Source organism: Penicillium chermesinum (genome assembly GCF_028974085.1).
Source record: "Penicillium chermesinum strain IBT 19713 chromosome Unknown utg000002l:1.0-5270490.0:1.0-5274688.0, whole genome shotgun sequence".
Taxonomy (NCBI): Eukaryota; Fungi; Ascomycota; class Eurotiomycetes; order Eurotiales; family Aspergillaceae; genus Penicillium; species Penicillium chermesinum.
Window position 1 is genome coordinate 4,323,790 of NW_026695312.1, and position 17,732 is coordinate 4,341,521.

General features: G+C 51.2%; 7 protein-coding genes across 7 annotated transcripts; 3 read left to right on the forward strand and 4 right to left on the reverse strand.

Moving 5' to 3' along the window:
* Nucleotides 1-345: 345 nt before the first annotated feature.
* Nucleotides 346-2,147, reverse strand: N7468_002492 (putative MFS peptide transporter; the record flags this gene model as incomplete). The annotated part of the gene is made up of 2 exons (XM_058471789.1): nucleotides 346-1,832; nucleotides 1,889-2,147. The coding sequence occupies 2 exons, from the start codon at nucleotides 2,145-2,147 to the stop codon at nucleotides 346-348; spliced, it is 1,746 nt and encodes a 581-aa protein (XP_058334930.1).
* Nucleotides 2,148-3,577: 1,430 nt separating this feature from the next.
* On the reverse strand, nucleotides 3,578-6,011 carry N7468_002493 (Zn(II)2Cys6 transcription factor; the record flags this gene model as incomplete). The annotated part of the gene is made up of 2 exons (XM_058471790.1): nucleotides 3,578-5,050; nucleotides 5,460-6,011. The coding sequence occupies 2 exons, from the start codon at nucleotides 6,009-6,011 to the stop codon at nucleotides 3,578-3,580; spliced, it is 2,025 nt and encodes a 674-aa protein (XP_058334931.1).
* Nucleotides 6,012-7,307: 1,296 nt separating this feature from the next.
* On the reverse strand, nucleotides 7,308-7,676 carry N7468_002494 (uncharacterized protein; the record flags this gene model as incomplete). The annotated part of the gene is made up of 1 exon (XM_058471791.1): nucleotides 7,308-7,676. The coding sequence occupies one exon, from the start codon at nucleotides 7,674-7,676 to the stop codon at nucleotides 7,308-7,310; it is 369 nt and encodes a 122-aa protein (XP_058334932.1).
* A 584-nt stretch (nucleotides 7,677-8,260) lies between these two features.
* Nucleotides 8,261-9,095, reverse strand: N7468_002495 (HAD family hydrolase; the record flags this gene model as incomplete). The annotated part of the gene is made up of 2 exons (XM_058471792.1): nucleotides 8,261-8,995; nucleotides 9,042-9,095. 2 exons carry the CDS (start codon nucleotides 9,093-9,095, stop codon nucleotides 8,261-8,263), a joined length of 789 nt encoding a protein of 262 aa, XP_058334933.1.
* A 417-nt stretch (nucleotides 9,096-9,512) lies between these two features.
* N7468_002496 (kinetochore subunit FTA4 family protein) lies at nucleotides 9,513-10,419 on the forward strand (the record flags this gene model as incomplete). Its single annotated transcript, XM_058471793.1, has 4 exons — nucleotides 9,513-9,719; nucleotides 9,781-9,929; nucleotides 9,984-10,046; nucleotides 10,110-10,419. 4 exons carry the CDS (start codon nucleotides 9,513-9,515, stop codon nucleotides 10,417-10,419), a joined length of 729 nt encoding a protein of 242 aa, XP_058334934.1.
* A 551-nt stretch (nucleotides 10,420-10,970) lies between these two features.
* N7468_002497 (uncharacterized protein) lies at nucleotides 10,971-12,318 on the forward strand (the record flags this gene model as incomplete). The annotated part of the gene is made up of 3 exons (XM_058471794.1): nucleotides 10,971-11,651; nucleotides 11,729-11,789; nucleotides 11,864-12,318. 3 exons carry the CDS (start codon nucleotides 10,971-10,973, stop codon nucleotides 12,316-12,318), a joined length of 1,197 nt encoding a protein of 398 aa, XP_058334935.1.
* Nucleotides 12,319-13,483: 1,165 nt separating this feature from the next.
* N7468_002498 (putative cell wall biogenesis protein Mhp1) lies at nucleotides 13,484-17,335 on the forward strand (the record flags this gene model as incomplete). Its single annotated transcript, XM_058471795.1, has 4 exons — nucleotides 13,484-13,535; nucleotides 13,666-16,605; nucleotides 16,670-16,994; nucleotides 17,023-17,335. 4 exons carry the CDS (start codon nucleotides 13,484-13,486, stop codon nucleotides 17,333-17,335), a joined length of 3,630 nt encoding a protein of 1,209 aa, XP_058334936.1.
* Between the last annotated feature and the right edge of the window lie 397 nt (nucleotides 17,336-17,732).

Below are 17,732 nucleotides of genomic sequence, written 5' to 3' on the forward strand. Positions count from 1 at the left end.
TGAGTTATGTGCATATTAGTATTTGGTCAGCAGCACGGTGGTGAAAAGCTTGGAAGTCATTCTATATATTCCGAGTTCAGGTCGGTATGCTACTTCTAGGACTGGATTCTTGAACTCGACTTCCACTTGAAAGTTTAGAAGCAAGAACTTATAAGCCATAGACGGAGGTCTTTGAAGAATGAGAGTTATTAATTGATCTGCTTAGGACTTACGAGAGCAAAAGTCCAGCTCGTCTCTTTTGCCAGAACAGGCTATGCCTAGAGGAATACAAGAAAAGCAAAAACAAGCCTTAGGAAGCAACGTTGAATTTGATTCCCGCGGCCACTCTCCAAGCCTCTGTCGAACTCAGACTTTGAGAGCAGCTTGTCGCTCCTGGTCTTCTGCATCTTTTTCATCAAGCTCTTCAACAGCATAGAACGTCTCCTTGTTCAAGTGCTTGAACCTGAACCAAAAGATAATTCCCTCTGCTGCCAGCGCCACTGCCGGAGCACCCCAAATCCACAGCAAGTACGGATCCTTCGTCACCGGAATAAGGATCTCTCCAAGTGCGCTGCTCAGGGCGTTCATGAACAAGAAGACGGCCATAACCAGCCCCTTCATGCTCTTTGGTGCTCGTGCATAAGCCACCTCATACCCGGTCACTGCGCAGAAGCACTCACTGATGGCTGACAAGATAGTGTTTGGGAGCTGCCACCAAATGCTAATTGGGGCCACCTGATCACAGGTTGAGGCTTGATACCCACAAGGCGATAATTCATAGACTTTCCACTGGACTAGCGTCCCTGCAATACTGGAAAGGGTGGCGAGGAAGAAACCGAAGCTGATTCGGGTAATCGGACCCGGGGTGATCTTGAACCGTCGCAGTGTGGGATAAATAACATAAGTGAGAATAGGGACTGTAACAATGATGGTCAACGCATTGAAGTTGTTCAATACATCGTTGGGGGCCCCGTTGGTCACCATGGATCCACCCTGATTAGTGGAAACAGAACCAATCCCTCCATCATTGAGATACCAGATAGGATAGTAGAGGAAGATGTCGCATGCCCCAAGAGCCTTGGCGACCTTGTCGACGGTTTTGTCTGTCCATGTGACAGTAGCTCCCTGGGGTCCAAGCTTAGACGGCTTGGCTGCATCCCAGAAGTCCTTTCGCCAGAACATGAGTTTGTTCCCGCGCAGGGCTTTCGCGATGATCTGGAACGCCTCGGTGATTTCTTTGCCTCCATTCGGAGGCTCTTTGTGGGTCTTCTTGTAGACTGCCAACAGGAGAATGGGAAGCAGAAAGTATATTATAGCAGACAATAAGAAGGAGAGCCAGTACCCGACATACTTCTCCGCATAAGTGGTCGCAAGCATGTAAAAAGCACCGATGTTGACGAACCCATAGAAAAGAAGCATGATTCTGTTTGCGGTTGCTTCTGGATCAACAATGACCCTCTCCCCAGACTTCAATGTCCGAACGAAAGGCTTCTTGTGTGGACTTTGGTCGAGGACCAGAGGAGCGACATTTGGCTTGAAGATGCCCGCTCCAAACGCAAGGATCAAAAGACCAATGATGAACGGCGGAGCGGCGTTCGATGGCCCTCTCTGTAGCACGGATGGGATAACACCGACTAGTTGGATGATATGGGCAAGGCCACAAAGAAGAACACCCCAGATAATAGCCTTGTACCGTCCAACATAGACGTCTGCCCACCATCCCCCGAAGATAGGAATCACGTAGGCCAAGAATGTGAACAACAGCGTCAAACCACTGCTTGCTTGCAAGCCCATTCCGAGAGCACCTGCAGTCTCTTGGGTGCCTCTGGGAGGGGCGCCAGCTCCATTTCCACCTTAAAAGCAAATCATCAGTATGCGTGCCTCGTGCCCCAGAATCGATAGAGCATACCTTTTGGTAGCGGGTATTCGATGAAATTCGAGTACACTGTTTTGGCGCCATAGTAAGACGCACGCTCTGCAAATTCAACCAAACAAAGTGAGAAGGCCACCCATGGCAAGTTATCAGCGACCCGGCGCAGAGTCACGTTTTCTTCCTCGGTTGGAAGAGGTTTGTCGCCGTCGGCGTCGATCTCCTGCGTCTGTGCCTGCACGTTCTCTGGCTTTTCGGCGACGACCTCAGTCACACGCTCTGTCTTCACTTCGTCCATGTGTACCGCTGCTGATTGGAACGAGCGTTAAAAAGAAGGTTGAAACTGGCAACGCGATGCTTTCTACGTACCCATGATGGACTGAACGGCTCTCGCGACGAAAATGCCTTGGTAAACAAGACCCTGGCGGGCCCTGGCATTATAGCCCCGGTCGCCGTCCAACAAATATCAAGCCTAGATAACGCAATAGCGGTGTTTTCCGTCTGTCTAAGCCCAAGTGGCGATGCTAGCAGCTGCTAGTGGGAGTGCCGATAACGCTATCGCTTGCGGGATGGCGCGAGTAGCGCAGATGTAACTCTACAACCACACGGTCCAGTTTTCTTTCCCAATGAGATCCCTGTCTTGGGTTGAGTTGCAGCTGGCTGCCGCAAATACTTGCATGGCAGCTCCTCCCCTCTGAGGCCTCGAACCAACGGGGCTATCGAGCCTTGCTCGCGCAATCGCCTCGGGCCTATGCTCATCCAATCGATCTCCGCTGTTGGGTTCGAGTGTTCTTTCTCTAGTGTGCTTCTAGAAGGACTCGTCGAGATGAGCTTACATAAATTGGGGCAATTCTCACCTGGAATCTTGCTAGGACAGGGACAAACAAACCGGTCATTTATATCATTGAACTTATCTGGGCATTGCCGATCATGCTCAAGATAGCGCGGGTTGGGTCCCTAGTACCTTTGCCAGCAAATGGCTGGATATCTACCCCTTCATTTTCGAAAAGCGATTAAACAGAGACGCATGTCTATTCATACTCAGATAACACTTTCAAGCCTTAGTGCTAATTTGCAAGACCGAGAATTCAGCCCTTCTCTTCCGGTAGATTCCTCCCGTAACCAAAGCCGGGGAACCAAGGGGGGCTCAGTCTTTACCTAGGTACAGTCCGGCTAAATTACGAATACCAGCTCCTAGCGCGAGCAACTTTACGTCCGAAGAGGGCGTCTAGACCAAACCGAGTGCGCATCTCCGGGAGTGGGAAGTGTGGCACCGAAAACCTCGGAGTGGAGCTTTCTGTTTCCTAGACGGCAGGCCACGCAGATAAGTATCATGCGTGGGATAGCATCGGAATGACTCCAGAGAATATCCACGAGGGTCAACGGAATTAGGGCACCAGCCCCGCCATGATATGGCGTAAAGTGTGCATCGGTCCTCTTTTTTGCCGCTGGTACGGATGGCTGCAAACCCCTATTCATGCATTATACGAAGCACTAGGCGTAATCTAACTAAACCCTCAAAGGCTGACCTGATTATTCACTCGTCAGACCGGGTAATTTGCCTATCACTCCTTCCAAAAAGGACTCAACACATTCGAAAAGCAGTATTTGTACGAACAGGAGCACGTCCACAATGACCGGCTACTCGAGAAGCCAGTAATGAGGGGTTGCTGCGAAGGAACTTGGAGTCGTATTCATCGTCCTAATTATACATAAAATCTGAACTCGTTAGAAGACAGGGTATTGTAATGGGAGAGTTGTATGAGGCAATCGCTGCGTTTCGATAATGCAGGCGGAAACAGGCGCCCACGAGGGACTCAACTGTCCAGCAATTGATGCACACTCGCCCACCCACTGGTGGATATTATCCTGGGACAGACGGAATGGCGGTCGACCCCACCCTCGCTGGAAGTCAACGTGCACAAAAGGGTTGAGATGGGCCATTGCCCAAATGACCACGCCAGCGTGGTAGATCGATATTATAGACAGAATGTTAAATGACGGCTTCTGCACGTGTGTTTTGTTCGTTCGCATCTTGTATATTTCGTCGTCGAGAAGACACCATATTCGACAGGCATGGTATAGCGCAACGTGCGCTGACTCCGTCGTGGCCCATAAGGCAATGGCGCCAAGATCCATGTTCAGATAAGACTGACCGGAGATGTATAGATCCGATGATGAAAGGTTATGTAGGGCGTCGAGGTTGGCATTCACTTGGACGTGCCAGAGGTGGTACAGTAATGGGTCAAGTGTAAAGGATCGGAGAAATTCTTCTTGGGAGACGTTCCATCGCTCAAGGGTGCCGGAGATCTTGGAATATTGAACAGGCAAGATGTCGCTTCCCTGCTGCAGGAGCTTGAAGTTATCTTGCTCTTCTTTTTTTGAATGGGCATACTGCATCGCTTGGCATATACCGAGAAGCCAGTTCTGTATGCCGTACAATACAAGGTCGTGCACGGAAGGAGATGTAAGAGCGAGCGCATTGCTGCCAGACGCCCCGTCTGCCACCAATCGAACAAGATCTGAATAAACCATGTTGGGACTCCCTATCCCCTGACTGGCCGTTAGAATCTTTTCCCGCCAAGCAGGCCCAACATATGTCCAAAGGTCTTGCTTGCATGGAAGTGACAGTTTAAGCTCATCAAAGGATACCAGCGGTTTCGTATTCCAAAGAACGCCAGAGAAGATCTCGCACCGAAAGAACCCAAATACCAAGCGGCGTCGCTTCTCCAGCTTGATCCATTCGCGAAGCCGGTTATCAGCCTGTTTCCCATAGTTGTCGAACAATACCCCGGCGGGTAGTGGCGATGATTCACTCTCCTCGAATAACCTAACTCGTCGAGCGTGGGTCACCAGGGCGGCACCAGCCTCTCGCGTATACTTCAGAGCCTCATGAGATCCCAGGTAGAGTGACATGATTTCCATGAGCAAGACCGCCTCGAAGATCGCGTCAGACTTTGCTTCATCCGGGGGGCACGAGAGACATGCGGCTATTAATTTTGGTCGTAAAGCAAGGTGCATTTCCAGGCCGTATCGCTTGGCCTTCGGAGATTCCATGTACATAGCACCAATGGAACCCATTACCAGATAGAGGAGGGGCTCCACATCATCATATTCGAAGCCTTGGAGCCAGGTGATAGGCCACAGAGGGTGGAAATTATCGAAGAATGACTTGACGAATGTATGTAAGAGATGAGTTTGCTGAGGAGCCGGAAAGTAGGCCAATTGGTATGATTGCTCGATTTCGCCTGCCAAGGTGATTCGCTTGCGGTATCGAAATTGAATCCCCCTTCGGGGGTAACCTGAAGAATTCGAGATACGCCTCCTCGGCGATCCTGCGAACTATTCTTGAGCCTTCATCCAAATAGGGCGGCTCGATGTCAAATGAGTTATTGAGCTCTGGGGGGGCTGGTTGTGGAGTCGGAATGGTCTGATGGCACGAGAGGTGGAGTTGGATCGATCATAGTCTCGCCAATGAACCCTTGCGGCTGTTTTGAAGGGTCTGTATATAACCCCATTACAGGGTTCATTGGCTGAGAAGGGAGGATGTTTAACGGCATCTGGGAAGACTCAGCACGTGGAAAGTAAAGATCAAGAACAACTATCCTACCGTTTGGCTCCATTGCCCTTTCACATCCGAACCCATCACGTTGAACTCGAACGCATCAATAGGAAGAGGATCGACAATATTATCGATAAGCGGGTTGCTCCTGTGATCGATTACTACCTCCGCAGAGAATGTCTGGGCGGGACGGCTCTCCGGCATTGGACCAGAGAGAGGCATGTCATTGGACGTCTCCGTTGTCTGCATCGCCCGGACACTGGGCCGTGTCGCCTTGACCAAGAACGAGCACTTCTTGTCTGTCATGCGGCATGCAGAGCATGGGCGAGCCGCATCGCAGCGTGTCTTGCTCTTCTTGCATTCGTCGCATGCGCGCACGGCTCTCTTCCTCCGATCCCGAGCAGTGATGGCACCGTCGTCACCGTGGAGCTTCTGATGTCGATTCAAAACATCCATGCGGGGGAATTTGAGCCGGCATACTGGGCACTGATACCATTTGCTTGGATCGTGAGTTTTGCGGTGACGGAGGTAGGCGGGACGGCTCGTGTACTGGCGACCGCATTCGTCGCACACCGTGATGTCTGGCTTCTCATCAGGCATAGTGGCAGGGCATGATTAAGGAGATTCAAGAGGAATATAAGTCTAACATTCGGAAAGGGTCCGACATCAGGCGGTTTTACCGCTCACCTAATCCTTCTAATCCTTGGGTCGTGATGGTCGATTCCGTACAATCGGGAACAAGAGGCGGATTTGCGGATCGGCTTCGACGCCCCGCGTACAGAATGAACATCCCACCCTCCAAACCCAATCTTGTTTTGGCTTTCGATCCTCCAGTTGACCCCCGCAGCTCCAATACGCCCGTCAGATTCTGCAAGAACGTATTACTACCCAAGCCCTTCGTTTCTTCGGCCCCCAAATTCTGCCCGTCCTGTGGCGAAAGGCAAAAGGGGGGTTCCTGCTTTTAGCCTACAATACGGAGTTCCTGCACCGTGTCCCAATCATCAGCAGCACTAGTCGCACTAGCGGGAACACGCATGTTGAATCACCAAATCAAACTTTACGTTTATGCACAAGAAATTCCAGACCCTCCCAAGTCCAGGGCGCTGCAGTCTCGATTGGAGCCAAGGCTTCCTGGCTAATGTACGTCGGCAAGTTGCTCGACGCACAATAAGGTGGTACCCTACCTTTGGGAGACGAACAATGCTTGTGGCTTGCTTCTCTGTGGAGTGGCCCAGGCATCATCCCTGATTTTCTCCTGATCGGAGAATATCATGGTTCATGCGTTTCACCATCTATAAATATGCACAGCACGGTCGGCCTCAATCCTGGGCTTTATCTCTAAACGCTAGTGGGCAAGCAGGAGTGAGTCTAAATCCAGGCTAATTAGGCCGATGTTTTCGGGGAACCGGTGAATTCGTACTTAAAATGTCCCGTGGCATCACCCACGGGTTGAGAGTGGCTCATGACAGTCATTACATGGAGATTATTCATTCCTTCGTTTGGAGGCTGGTTTCTCTCAATATAGGCTTACAACATAAAACTAGCCCCTGAGGGAAGCGGCGCCTTGGGGGTTGGTCCCATCATGTCGGGATGTGTCCGGATTGCGCCCCTTCATTTTGGCTTTTTTCGTTTCGAATGCGAATTTGACCTCCCACATTTTAAGGTAACTTTAATGTTAAACAGGTCTCCTCACCGTAACTAATGTTTCCCAGGGCTTCTCTGTCGTTGGCTATCCTTTGAGACACATCATGTCGTCTGACACGTGGAAAGATGCTTATTACATCCTATTAGGGGGTAAAGAGTCATACCAACTCAGTAAATACCTTATATGGAATGAAAAGGATCTCGCTGAGGCTACTTCATTAATATATTCATCTTCAAGCCCGGAGCTTGTCCCTAGGGTTCCCAGAAGACCAGATCTAGATTGTAGGGATACAAGTCCGGTTTTTGGGCAGTAGGAGCTCCTGATGCGCCCCATTGCTCCACTTCAAATGCTAAATCCTTGCCACATGGGATGACGAGCTCGTCGTGTGCTTTGACTGCCTGCGAAACATCCTTCTCGGATCGGAAGCGAGACAGATCGCCGACATCACGGATTGCTGTATTCGCCCCGCAAGGTTGGCCGGAATCATCGTGTGCGCACCATCGCCGAGGACAAGTACTTCGTTCGAGTGCAGTGCCTCTTTTGCCCCCGGCATGAAGAATCCTGCTCTTCCTGCGAACCGAGGCGAGTCGCCACCAGCCGGTGTCCACTTTCCACCCCATCTGGTGCTTAAGCTGAGGCGGACTATGGGATCAGTAAGGTTTCTAGACATGCCTTTCATTGACAGAGCCTAGCATGGGATTATGAGGATCAAGCATATACCGAGAATGACGGTCCTCCATTTGACATTTCATGCCAAATGTTCCCAGTTGGTGATTTTCGAATGGGCTGTGGTCTATTTTGGGAAACTAAACCATGTCCCAGAGTCTCTTCCAAAAGGGCGCTGCCATACCTCCACATCTTTAGGAGGGTAAAGATGAGATCTTCCACGTCGTTGATTGTACGCTTACTGGGGATCGTCGACTGCCGGCTGTCGGTGAGCCCAAGGAAGTTGATGATCAGGACTAAGCTTCTCCAATATATTGGTCAGTGTAAGGCCACCTCCCTAGGTGCTGTTTCAGATGCTTCGTCAGGTATTATAAAGTTCAACTTTCAATGTGAATGATTCGGAAGACATGCTTCATCCCGACCACAGTAGATTCAAGCTTGATACTAGTGAACGTGGGAAATAATATTCCCTACGATACCAGAAATTTTCATTGGTTTGAAGACTTAAGTCTCGATTCTGATATTGTCCATTCCCCAACTACAATCGCGCTTTATCTTCACTTTCCAGTAGTTGAAGCCCCGTGATTTTCTCTAGCTCCTTCACTGCGTCCTGTGTCTTTCCAAGGGTAACTCTGACGGTGTGCAAGCCTGCGCGCTTTGCCGCCTTCAGATTCTCGCCAATGTCATCAAAGAAAAAGATATCACCGGCAGTAGCCCCGGCAAACCCGCGCTTCTTAGCGAGGGAATCCATCTCTTGGATGGCAACCTGGTATATTCTTGGATCTGGCTTTCTCAGCCCTGTATGCGCCGAGGAAATGAAGAAGTCAAACTGTGACCTGAGACCAGACGCATCATTATTGTAAGGATGGCCCTCTGGAAACTTGATGGTGTTGGAGAGAGCACCAAGGAGGAATTTACCCGAGGCCCTCAGCTTTTTCAAGGCAGGAAACATGTAAGGGTCTGGCGCGCGCGATACCCTCATCATTTCCCAGAAGAGCCATTCCGCGTCGACCTTGGGCAGTGGAGGCACGGTCACTGTGCCACTTAGGCCTTTCTTTTTATGCTGCTGTTCGTGGAACTGTTTCCACAACGTGAGGTTGCAGAGATCCTCGTTGAAAGCCGCAAAGAAATTGGCGTCCATAGGGATCTCGCCCCGCTCTATCCTATGCCAGCTGCCGTTTGGCGAGGTCCGGGAAATGCTGAAGTTCACCCATCCCGGAGGAATATTGTTGGATAGCTCGTAGTCGAGGATTGCCTGGAATGGCGAGACAACCTGATCTTTATCAGCTTTGCTCTCTTATCGAGCCCGACTGACTTACACACACTCCTCCGATGTCAAAGAGGAGACAGACTGGCCGATGGTTTCCTCCCATGTCAAATGGAGTGTAAGCCCAGTACCTTTTGTCAGATCGAAAAGTAGGTTATTGAGAGATTAAGAGACGATGGGGGCTGCTAAACGCCGGATTGGAGCTCTGCCGGAGAAGTTGCTCTAGTGCGAGTTGCCGAGGTCCTGGAATATGGGGGTGGAGGCCGAGGATATAGTACCCCGAGGGTCTCAAGAGCCAAAGTTATCAAACTTACCCTGGAAATTTACAGTATGGACGTGAGTGGGCTAGAAGAAAGCATTTTCTCATTTTATTCCAAATTCCAAAATATCTTAACCAGCATGCTCCCATCCTGTCTCTGAGCAGGGGCTGACACGGTACACGTGATGTTATCGTTATCGATAAAGACGCGTTTTCGAACGAAGCCATCATTCCGTCAACAACAGAGTCCCATGAAACAATGAAATGATGGACTCGACGCGGACGATCTCTGAATTGAAGTCGGCTTTTCTACGAGGCCAAGTACGTATTCTCTCAGAGAATCTCGAGCCACCCGAAGACTGGAGGCACTATGCAGTGGAGATCAACGACGACGAACTACCAGACAAGGTAATTGAAGATGTTCTACACAAAGGTACATTAACTCATGTCGTTCTCGACAACATGGCCCTCGTTGCAATCCCTTCCCTTGGCCATACTAAATCCTAGTGCAGTAAACCAGGCGGCAAAACAGCACAACCGAGTTGTCTACTCTTCCCAGGCAATCCATCATGTTGCCAACCAGATTGCCAGTCTCTATTGGTCCTCAGTCAACCAGGAGGCGCAGAACAACAGTGTGTCTGCCAATGGTGTCGATAGGACCGCAGATCTCTCGAGACAAGTGTATGCTCACTAGCCCTATCAATGCTTTGGAAGCCATGCGCTGATATACTTCAGGAGCATTACCAAACTGCCTCAGGATTTAAATGGCCAAGGATCGAGCAGCGACGAAAACGAACGGTGAGCGCTTGCGGCCACTTATCCAAGCCGCCAATTGGCTTTTTGGCTAACTTGATTGTCCAGGTACCGGCTGCTACGAGAGAAGCTCGTCAGTCTGGATCAGCAACGTCAGCAGAAGCAGCGACGCTTGGGCCAACTCAGATATCTTCAAAAATTACTTGAGCCCTTCAACAAACCACAGGAGAACATTCAGCCGAATCTTGTTACTCGCGACGGAGAGCTTGCACAGGAACTCGAGAGGATGCGCATGCTCGTCGCGCGGGTTGGCGGAAGGATTGCACAACAGAAGCCCAGGGGTGACATCCAAGATGGCGAGTACTCACTACCAGGATCAAGTAAACGGCTAGAAGCTTTGATGGACGCTGGGGTATGAATTGACGAATTGATTTAACGAACTCTTCTTGGACCATGACAACCCTTGTATATTTGAACTATCGTGGTCCATGCGGTATGAAAGCTCTTACACCGTGTGAACATATTATAATCATAAATTGAGTACAGTGGGAGGCTCTCTACGTTCCTCATGAATCAGCCGTCAGGTACTGCGAGAGGCGGATTTCTATTCTAAGGGAGCCCGCATGCATTGACAGCGGGAATAGGAAAGCGCTCTGGGAAGCTTGAAATGGCAGGACTAAATAAGATGCAAATGTCTGGGCTATCTATTGTAGCAGGAGCGATTCATGAGGGGGAGGCCAATTCTATGGGATTCCGCTGGCTCATTCAAGTTTCGCACTCTTCATCGTCATTGACTTCCCGGATCGCCGGCTATCCTCACACTTCGAGTCTCTCGGACTCGTCTGAGTTCCAAATCTGGGTTCGTGCCGGTACCTAGACCCCTGGAGACAAAAAGGCCATGTGTGAATAGGATCACAGCCCCGTACCCTCCTGTATGTATCGATGAGCTCTCTGAACGCACTGGATAGGATGAAAAGGCTGGTTGGGCTGGAAGGAGGCGCTAGCCCGATTTGGGATGGCGCGCGAGACCACATCAGCGAGAGCACCATCGTCGATGTTGACCACTGCTCCGACGCCGTTGATCCCCCTGTTGTTCTCGATTGCGCCGCCATCATCGAGGGTGCTACGCCTTCTTCGCCTTCTAAGGCAACGTTTACCCGTGGGCATCGCCGTCGCTCCACCCACGTCACTCGCCGGGACCTGGAGAAGTTTCAGAAGGAGGTCCTGGGTGTGGAAAACCACGCCGCCTGGTACGACGAGGAAAACGGCTCCTCGCGACCGATCAATCCCAACGATCCGCAGCTGGAAGAGTTGAATCGTGCCTTTGCGCGCGCTGATATGTCCATGAACAGTGGTCCTGGAATGTCGGGCAACCCCCCCTCGGGCATGTTCTCCGGTTACGTCGACGGCTCCCCTGGCACGCCCAACATGGCAAACATCCCTCGTCCACCCGTCTCTCCTGCACTCTCTCACCAGGGCTCCCAAACTAACGGCGCCGGGATGGCGGCTATGAATGGCGCCATGCCGTTGAATGCCGGCCATCAGATGGATCTGCATCATCTCTACGATATGGTGCTGGAGCTGAGTGAGGTTTTGAAGAACAACCGTGAGGTCACCAAGAACATCGTCACAAGCGCCGAGGAGATCATGGTATGTTTGCGCGCTCTGATTAAACGCATATCCAATTTGCCAATTTGGTTGGAAGCTAACTTGCAGCCTATCTTCAGAAACATGGTTCCTCCGAAACGGCAAGCCCTGCGATGCAACAAGTCAATGGCGAGATAACAGGTAGGCATCCCACAAGGCGCGATTGTCTAGCGATCAATTCAACGAGACCTCAGTTCTAACATTCCTATTTGAAGCAACCCGGATCCTGGAACTCGAACGTGCGCTCGCCAAAGAAAAGCGACTTGTGGAGGAGCTCAAACAAGAACGACAGGAGAATGCGAAGCTCATTGGCGAATATGAGGCCGGAGTGGGCACTATGGTTGAGCAGATCCGAAACTATTGTCAAAACAACAATATGCACTATCTCTACCAGAAAAATCACTATAACAACCTCTTGCAAACCGAACGAGACGCCCACCTCGAGAGCCGCCTCGACCGTGACTATTGGCACGCCCAAACCATGCGTTGCGCAGAAATGATCCGCACTGCACACCGCTTGCGATCTGAGGAAGATGCGTTACCAATCCGAATCGTTGCGGGGCTCCAAAACGAAGTCCGAGCTTACCGCCACGCCTTAGGCATGGAGCCTGAAAAGCCAGAAGACGAATACGGTTGGGAAATTCTGCGCGACCTATCTAGCGCGGAATAGATGTTCTAATTCCGCTTGAGCCCGGGGGAGCGACATAATTCCGGGACTGACGACATTTTTCCATTATCATGTGATTTTGTGGGTAGCATGGAACTTGAAGGCGTTTATATATCCTTGGAGGGATTGGATGGCGTTTTCTTTTCTTTTCTTTTTCTTTTTGGATTCTCGATTTTACTTCTAGGAGGAGGGCCGGAGGGCCAAAGGGCTAGAAATTATGGCATGTCTCGTTCAATACCTTGCTGCAGATACCCGGTTTTTTTGTGTTGCAGTGCATTATTGCGTATGGATCGACCGGGGAGGGGGAGGATGAATGGAGTATGTGCATTGACGATCACTTTTGGGGAGACCCAAGTGGTTCTTAGCCCAAAGCCGCTAGTCTGCAAATTTGCAGATTCGCTCCTTGGCTGCTGTTTCTTCTGCGAAATCGGCTCTTGTTCTTCTTTCCCCACATTATCCCGCATTTTGGGACAGCGCTGAGTCAGTCATCAGGTGGTTTTAGCCGACGACTCTGCCAATATGGAGTGCTCGGTTGTAGAAGGGCCTCTCCTCGTAGCCGTCTGAGTTTTCAATTACTTCGTTCTGGTGTATTAATAATACGAATGAACTAACTAGTTAACTAACTAGTTAGCTTCTTTGGCAGTAATCGTTGGGTTGCTACCTCACGTGGTGTAGTGGAGACTCCATCCATAGTTCTTCTACAGTCGATGACCGAAACGGCTTCCACAACTGGGTTATGTCACCGGAGAACCTTGGACTTCATCCGGGGTTGACTCCATGGGTTTTTTTTTTTGCCCCCTAGGTCTTACCCCCTTTCCTTCTCTCCCCCTGATAATGTCGCCACCCGTCCTGCCGGTGAATCCCTTTGGTCATCTGTAACTAGACCACCCTCGCCTTAGTCACCATCGATACGGTCGCATTCTCATTCGATCCGCTTCTCTTGGAAAACGAGTGCCGGTTTCTTGAGAGAAACGGTGAAATTGCCGCAAGAGTCCTTTATTCAAAGTGGGGGAGATCAGCCCAGCCATGCGTCATCCGATCTAGTTAGTTAGGGCACTCAGATCATCCGTCATTATATTCCGCGCCACACTACTGGTTTGCCCTTCATAGCGCTGGACGTCCGGCAACTTCACAACAACCACAACCGAACAGTGAAAGGGAGCTCAGCATGGAGGGCGTTCAGACGGTAGATGTGAGCTGGCTCCATCACTCGCAGAAAGGTAAAGACCCTGCTCTAAACCCCCACGCGATGGGCGGCTGGGTCCGGGGCTCGGATCCTCCAACGCCCGCCTCCGCGCAAGGGAAAGATGCAGTGTAAAGAAAAGCAATGGCTGACAGTCTGATTACTAGATCACCTCTCCCGCACCAAATCTGCTTCCTCGAACTCTGGCGACAACAAGCCCGTCAATGGCAATGATACCACCACCCCTTCCCACAAATCTCACCGGCGGAATCGATCCAATAGTAGTCCCGCCCGACCTCCGAGTGAACCCCGAGAGCCAAATGGGTCAAGAGAGCCCGAAAATGGTCTCCCAAAGATAGATGAGAAGCCATTATCTGTGGATATCCCTCTACCGCCTGTAGACACAAAGCTCGACCCGAAAATCTTGGCTGCGTCGGGTCCGCCACCGAAATCAAGTCCGAAGCAAGTCAATGGGCGCCGAAACTCATGGATATCTACTATATCTTCCAAATTCTCCTCTGGGTCCACTCCTCCGTCCCAGTCGAGCTTGAAGGGAACTCCTGCTAGTCCAAAGGCCACGTCGCCCATGGATATGCACAATCCGTTCGGAGCCGCCTATTCGCCTGGTGAGAGGGATCTCGAGAAGAAAGACGATCCATCCAGTTCAACAGTATCGACATCCCCTAAAGGACCCTCCTTCCTGCACAATGCGCTCAGGAAGCTATCTTCCAACTCTGGCGGATTACCAAAGATTCCGCCCAACGTGAAGTGCCCTCGACGTATCATGAACCTTGACCAAGATCGAGATCGGTGCAAGATCTCGGACTTGAATCAAGCGAAGCTGAAGCGTGTGGCTTTTTGCGTCGATGTGGAAATCGCAGGGATATCTCATCATGATTCTGATGAAGACGCTCCTCCAACAAATCAGTTACGCCAATCCCTAGCCGAACACAACCGCCAAAAAGCAAAGAAGGCGGAGATCAAGGACAAGGCGAAAGAGGAGGTGGGTGCTGCGAAAAATACCCACTCTGCAGTAGCAGAGAAGGAAGATCCGATGCCAACAGCAACGCCAACGCCTGTTCCAACCCAAGCTACCGGTCCGTCCGATGCTCCAGCGTCAACCTCACCTCCCGAACCCGAAACGCCCGCGGACAGCAAGCCGAATGGCGAAGTGAAAGAAATATCGCGCAAAGCCGAGAAGAAGAAGCGTTCGGAGGAGGAGAGAAAGGAGCGCAAAGAGCGCAAACGGAGACAAGCTGTGGCCAATGGCACTATTCCATTGCAGCTCGATGCTGAGCATGATGAGGAGGACTCCCGCCCACCGTCTCCCACGGGCTCTCGCTCCAAGACTCAAAGCCATCCTACCACGGATCCTGTGCGTATCTACCGCCGATGTTGCCAACTGCGCGAGACACCCGTTTTGAAGCGAGTCGTTGACGAGATCTCTTCACCTTCATCGACTCTTGCCGAATCTCCTGGTACTGTCGCTACACTTGATCTGAGCAACTTCCCCATGACGCTTCAGGATATCTCAACCTTAAGCGATTGGCTCGCCGTGGTCCCGGTTCGCAAGTTGCTTCTTGAAAGCTGCGCTCTCACCGACGAATCCGTGCGGGCTATTCTCTCTGCATTATTATCTACGAAGACTGTAGAGCAAATGCGCTCGAGAAGGCGACGAGCTCGCAGATTCGAGGCCTCCGTCATTAAGGAAGAGCGCTGGGGTGTGGTGGAGAAACTCTCGTTGAAGAACAACCCGAAGATCGGCCGCGAAGGATGGCGCCATATTGGGCTTTTCGTCCATCTATCCAAGTCCTTAAGGGCAATCGACTTGTCTGGCATACAGTTCCCAAAGCCACGAGTCGTCTCTGCTGGGTCAACTGGGCCTACCACGGCTGGATCCGTTGGCCCAGATGTCTGCGACACTTTCGCATGCGCCCTTGCAGAAAGATTCCACGGTGACCATCTGGAGGAGCTTCTTATGAGTGAATGCAGACCTTCTACTGAGCAAATCAAACGGATCTGCGAAGCGACAACGAAGATGGGACTTCGACGGTTGGGTCTCGCGAACAATGATCTGACCAGGGAGAGCTTGGAGCATGTTGTCAAGTATATGCAAGATGGGAAGTGTGAGGGACTCGATCTTGGAGGCAATGCGCTCAAAGACGATCTTGATCTTATCATTGAGGCCATCGAGCCGGAGCAACCTCTTTACGCCATTAGCTTGGCTGATTGCGGACTCGATTCCTCGGTCATATCGCCTCTACTGCAAGCCCTTGCTCGACTTCATAATCTTCGCTTTATCGATTTCTCTCACAATGCCCTACTATTCACAGGACAGCAAAGCGCTCTGGGTGTCTTCAGACGCTTCTTGCCCAAGATGCCATCGCTTAGACGTATTCATCTGGCAGATGTGAATCTTTCCCCCGACCATGTCATTGGACTCGCGGAGGTCTTGCCGGAGTGCCCCGTTCTCTGCCACCTGAATATTTTGGAAAATCCTCAAATTACTGCTTTGGCGTCAGCTGTTGATCCAGCAGTTCAGGAAGAGGCTTGTGCCGTCTATGCTTCCATGATGGCTGCTGTGCGCGTATCTAGGACAATCGTCGCAGTGGATATTGAAGTCCCGACTGCGGAGAATAACGAAGTTGTTAAGGCACTTGCGTCCCAAATCGTCGCCTACTCGCTTCGCAACCTCGAGGGAAGTGCGATTGGCGAGGAGATTACGGGACCACTTGCGCCATTGGCCGACAAAGACGTCGTTGTGCCAGAAATCCTACAGCACATGGTGGGACATGCCAGCGGCACGGAAGAAACGGTGGACGATGACGACGAGGCTGCGCCAGATGAAGATTACGTCCTGGGCGGCACAGGTGTCGTCAAGGCACTCGGTGTCTGTCTTGGAAATCTAGACCACCTTGGGGATGCTGGAGAGGTTTCTGCGCCGCCTAGTGGCGCCAACACACCTAGGCGTCGGAAGTCAAGAGGTGTTGTTACCAAGAGACCTGGCGATATGTCGAAAAATCTTCTCGAGTCAGCTCGTAATATTCGCGCTCGCATCCAGACTGCCCTCATCCGCGAGGATCGGGCGGGTAACGATGCCAGCTACAGTATGATTTACCCCCGTCCTTGTCCAAATGCTCACAATACTGATCATCATCGTCATCTTCACAGGACGTCTCCAATTTTTGGACATGACTTTGCAACGCATGATCCAGCGCTTCGAAGACGAGTACCCCGAAACGCGCCTTGCTTCTCAACCTGCACCGCCCTCTACTCCTCCGGATACCAATTCTCAACATTCTGGCGAGGACCTCTCAGCTATGGCCACTAGTGCCAATTTGCATGGCAGTAGCGCAGACCACGAGAACGCTGTGGACGATGAAGATGCCGACAATTTCGACATCACCCTCTCTCGTAGTAGCTCTATGACCTCGCTGCATGCCCGCGCCATGACATCGGAAGAAGGCCATGTCCATCGAATTGGCCAACATCTTCGGCGCGACTTACTAAATCCCCCCTGCTAGCCAAGGTGATGGTGATGAAGATGACTACTCCCACATTCTGGCACTCCGCGAAAAGCTAGAGCGCTTGCAGGATCGGCAGTCTCAGTCACCATTCGAAAGTGCCGAAGCTGAGCGTACGTTTGCAGAGCTCGGTCATACCGTCGATGAACTCTGGGCTGCGAGAAAGCAAGATGCTGAGAGCTTTGAGAGATTCAAGCAGTCGCAGATCGCAGCTCAGATCAACAGTGGGCTGCGCCGTGCTACTTCTGTGTCCAACGGTCACGGTCCACAAGGGAAGAACGACTCCCCGGACAGCGACTCTCCACCATCTTGAGATGATTATCGGCTTATGAATGTAGTCTATACAAATGTCCTCCTTGACTGATTCTATTTTGAAAGCGTTCTCGTATGTATATACCTCATTTCTTTTTATTCGTATATTAGGCCCATACCCAGCGACAGCAATGTATCTTTCGTTTTGTCCTTATCTTCATAATTTCGCAAATGGTCAACATAGTGTGATGAGTCTTGTCCATCGTAGAGCACAAGGATTGCAAACCAGTGACTCAGGCCCGACGAGACAGTCTGCACATTCGGCCTGGATACATATACCAGTACTAGCAGGGCCTAAGGACGTTTAGCTCATATACAAGTAGAGCCTTAGGAGGAACTTGCAGGTACAGCGATGTGGAGGCGGTGGAGCCAACTAGACTTCCTCGGCAGGATTTCCC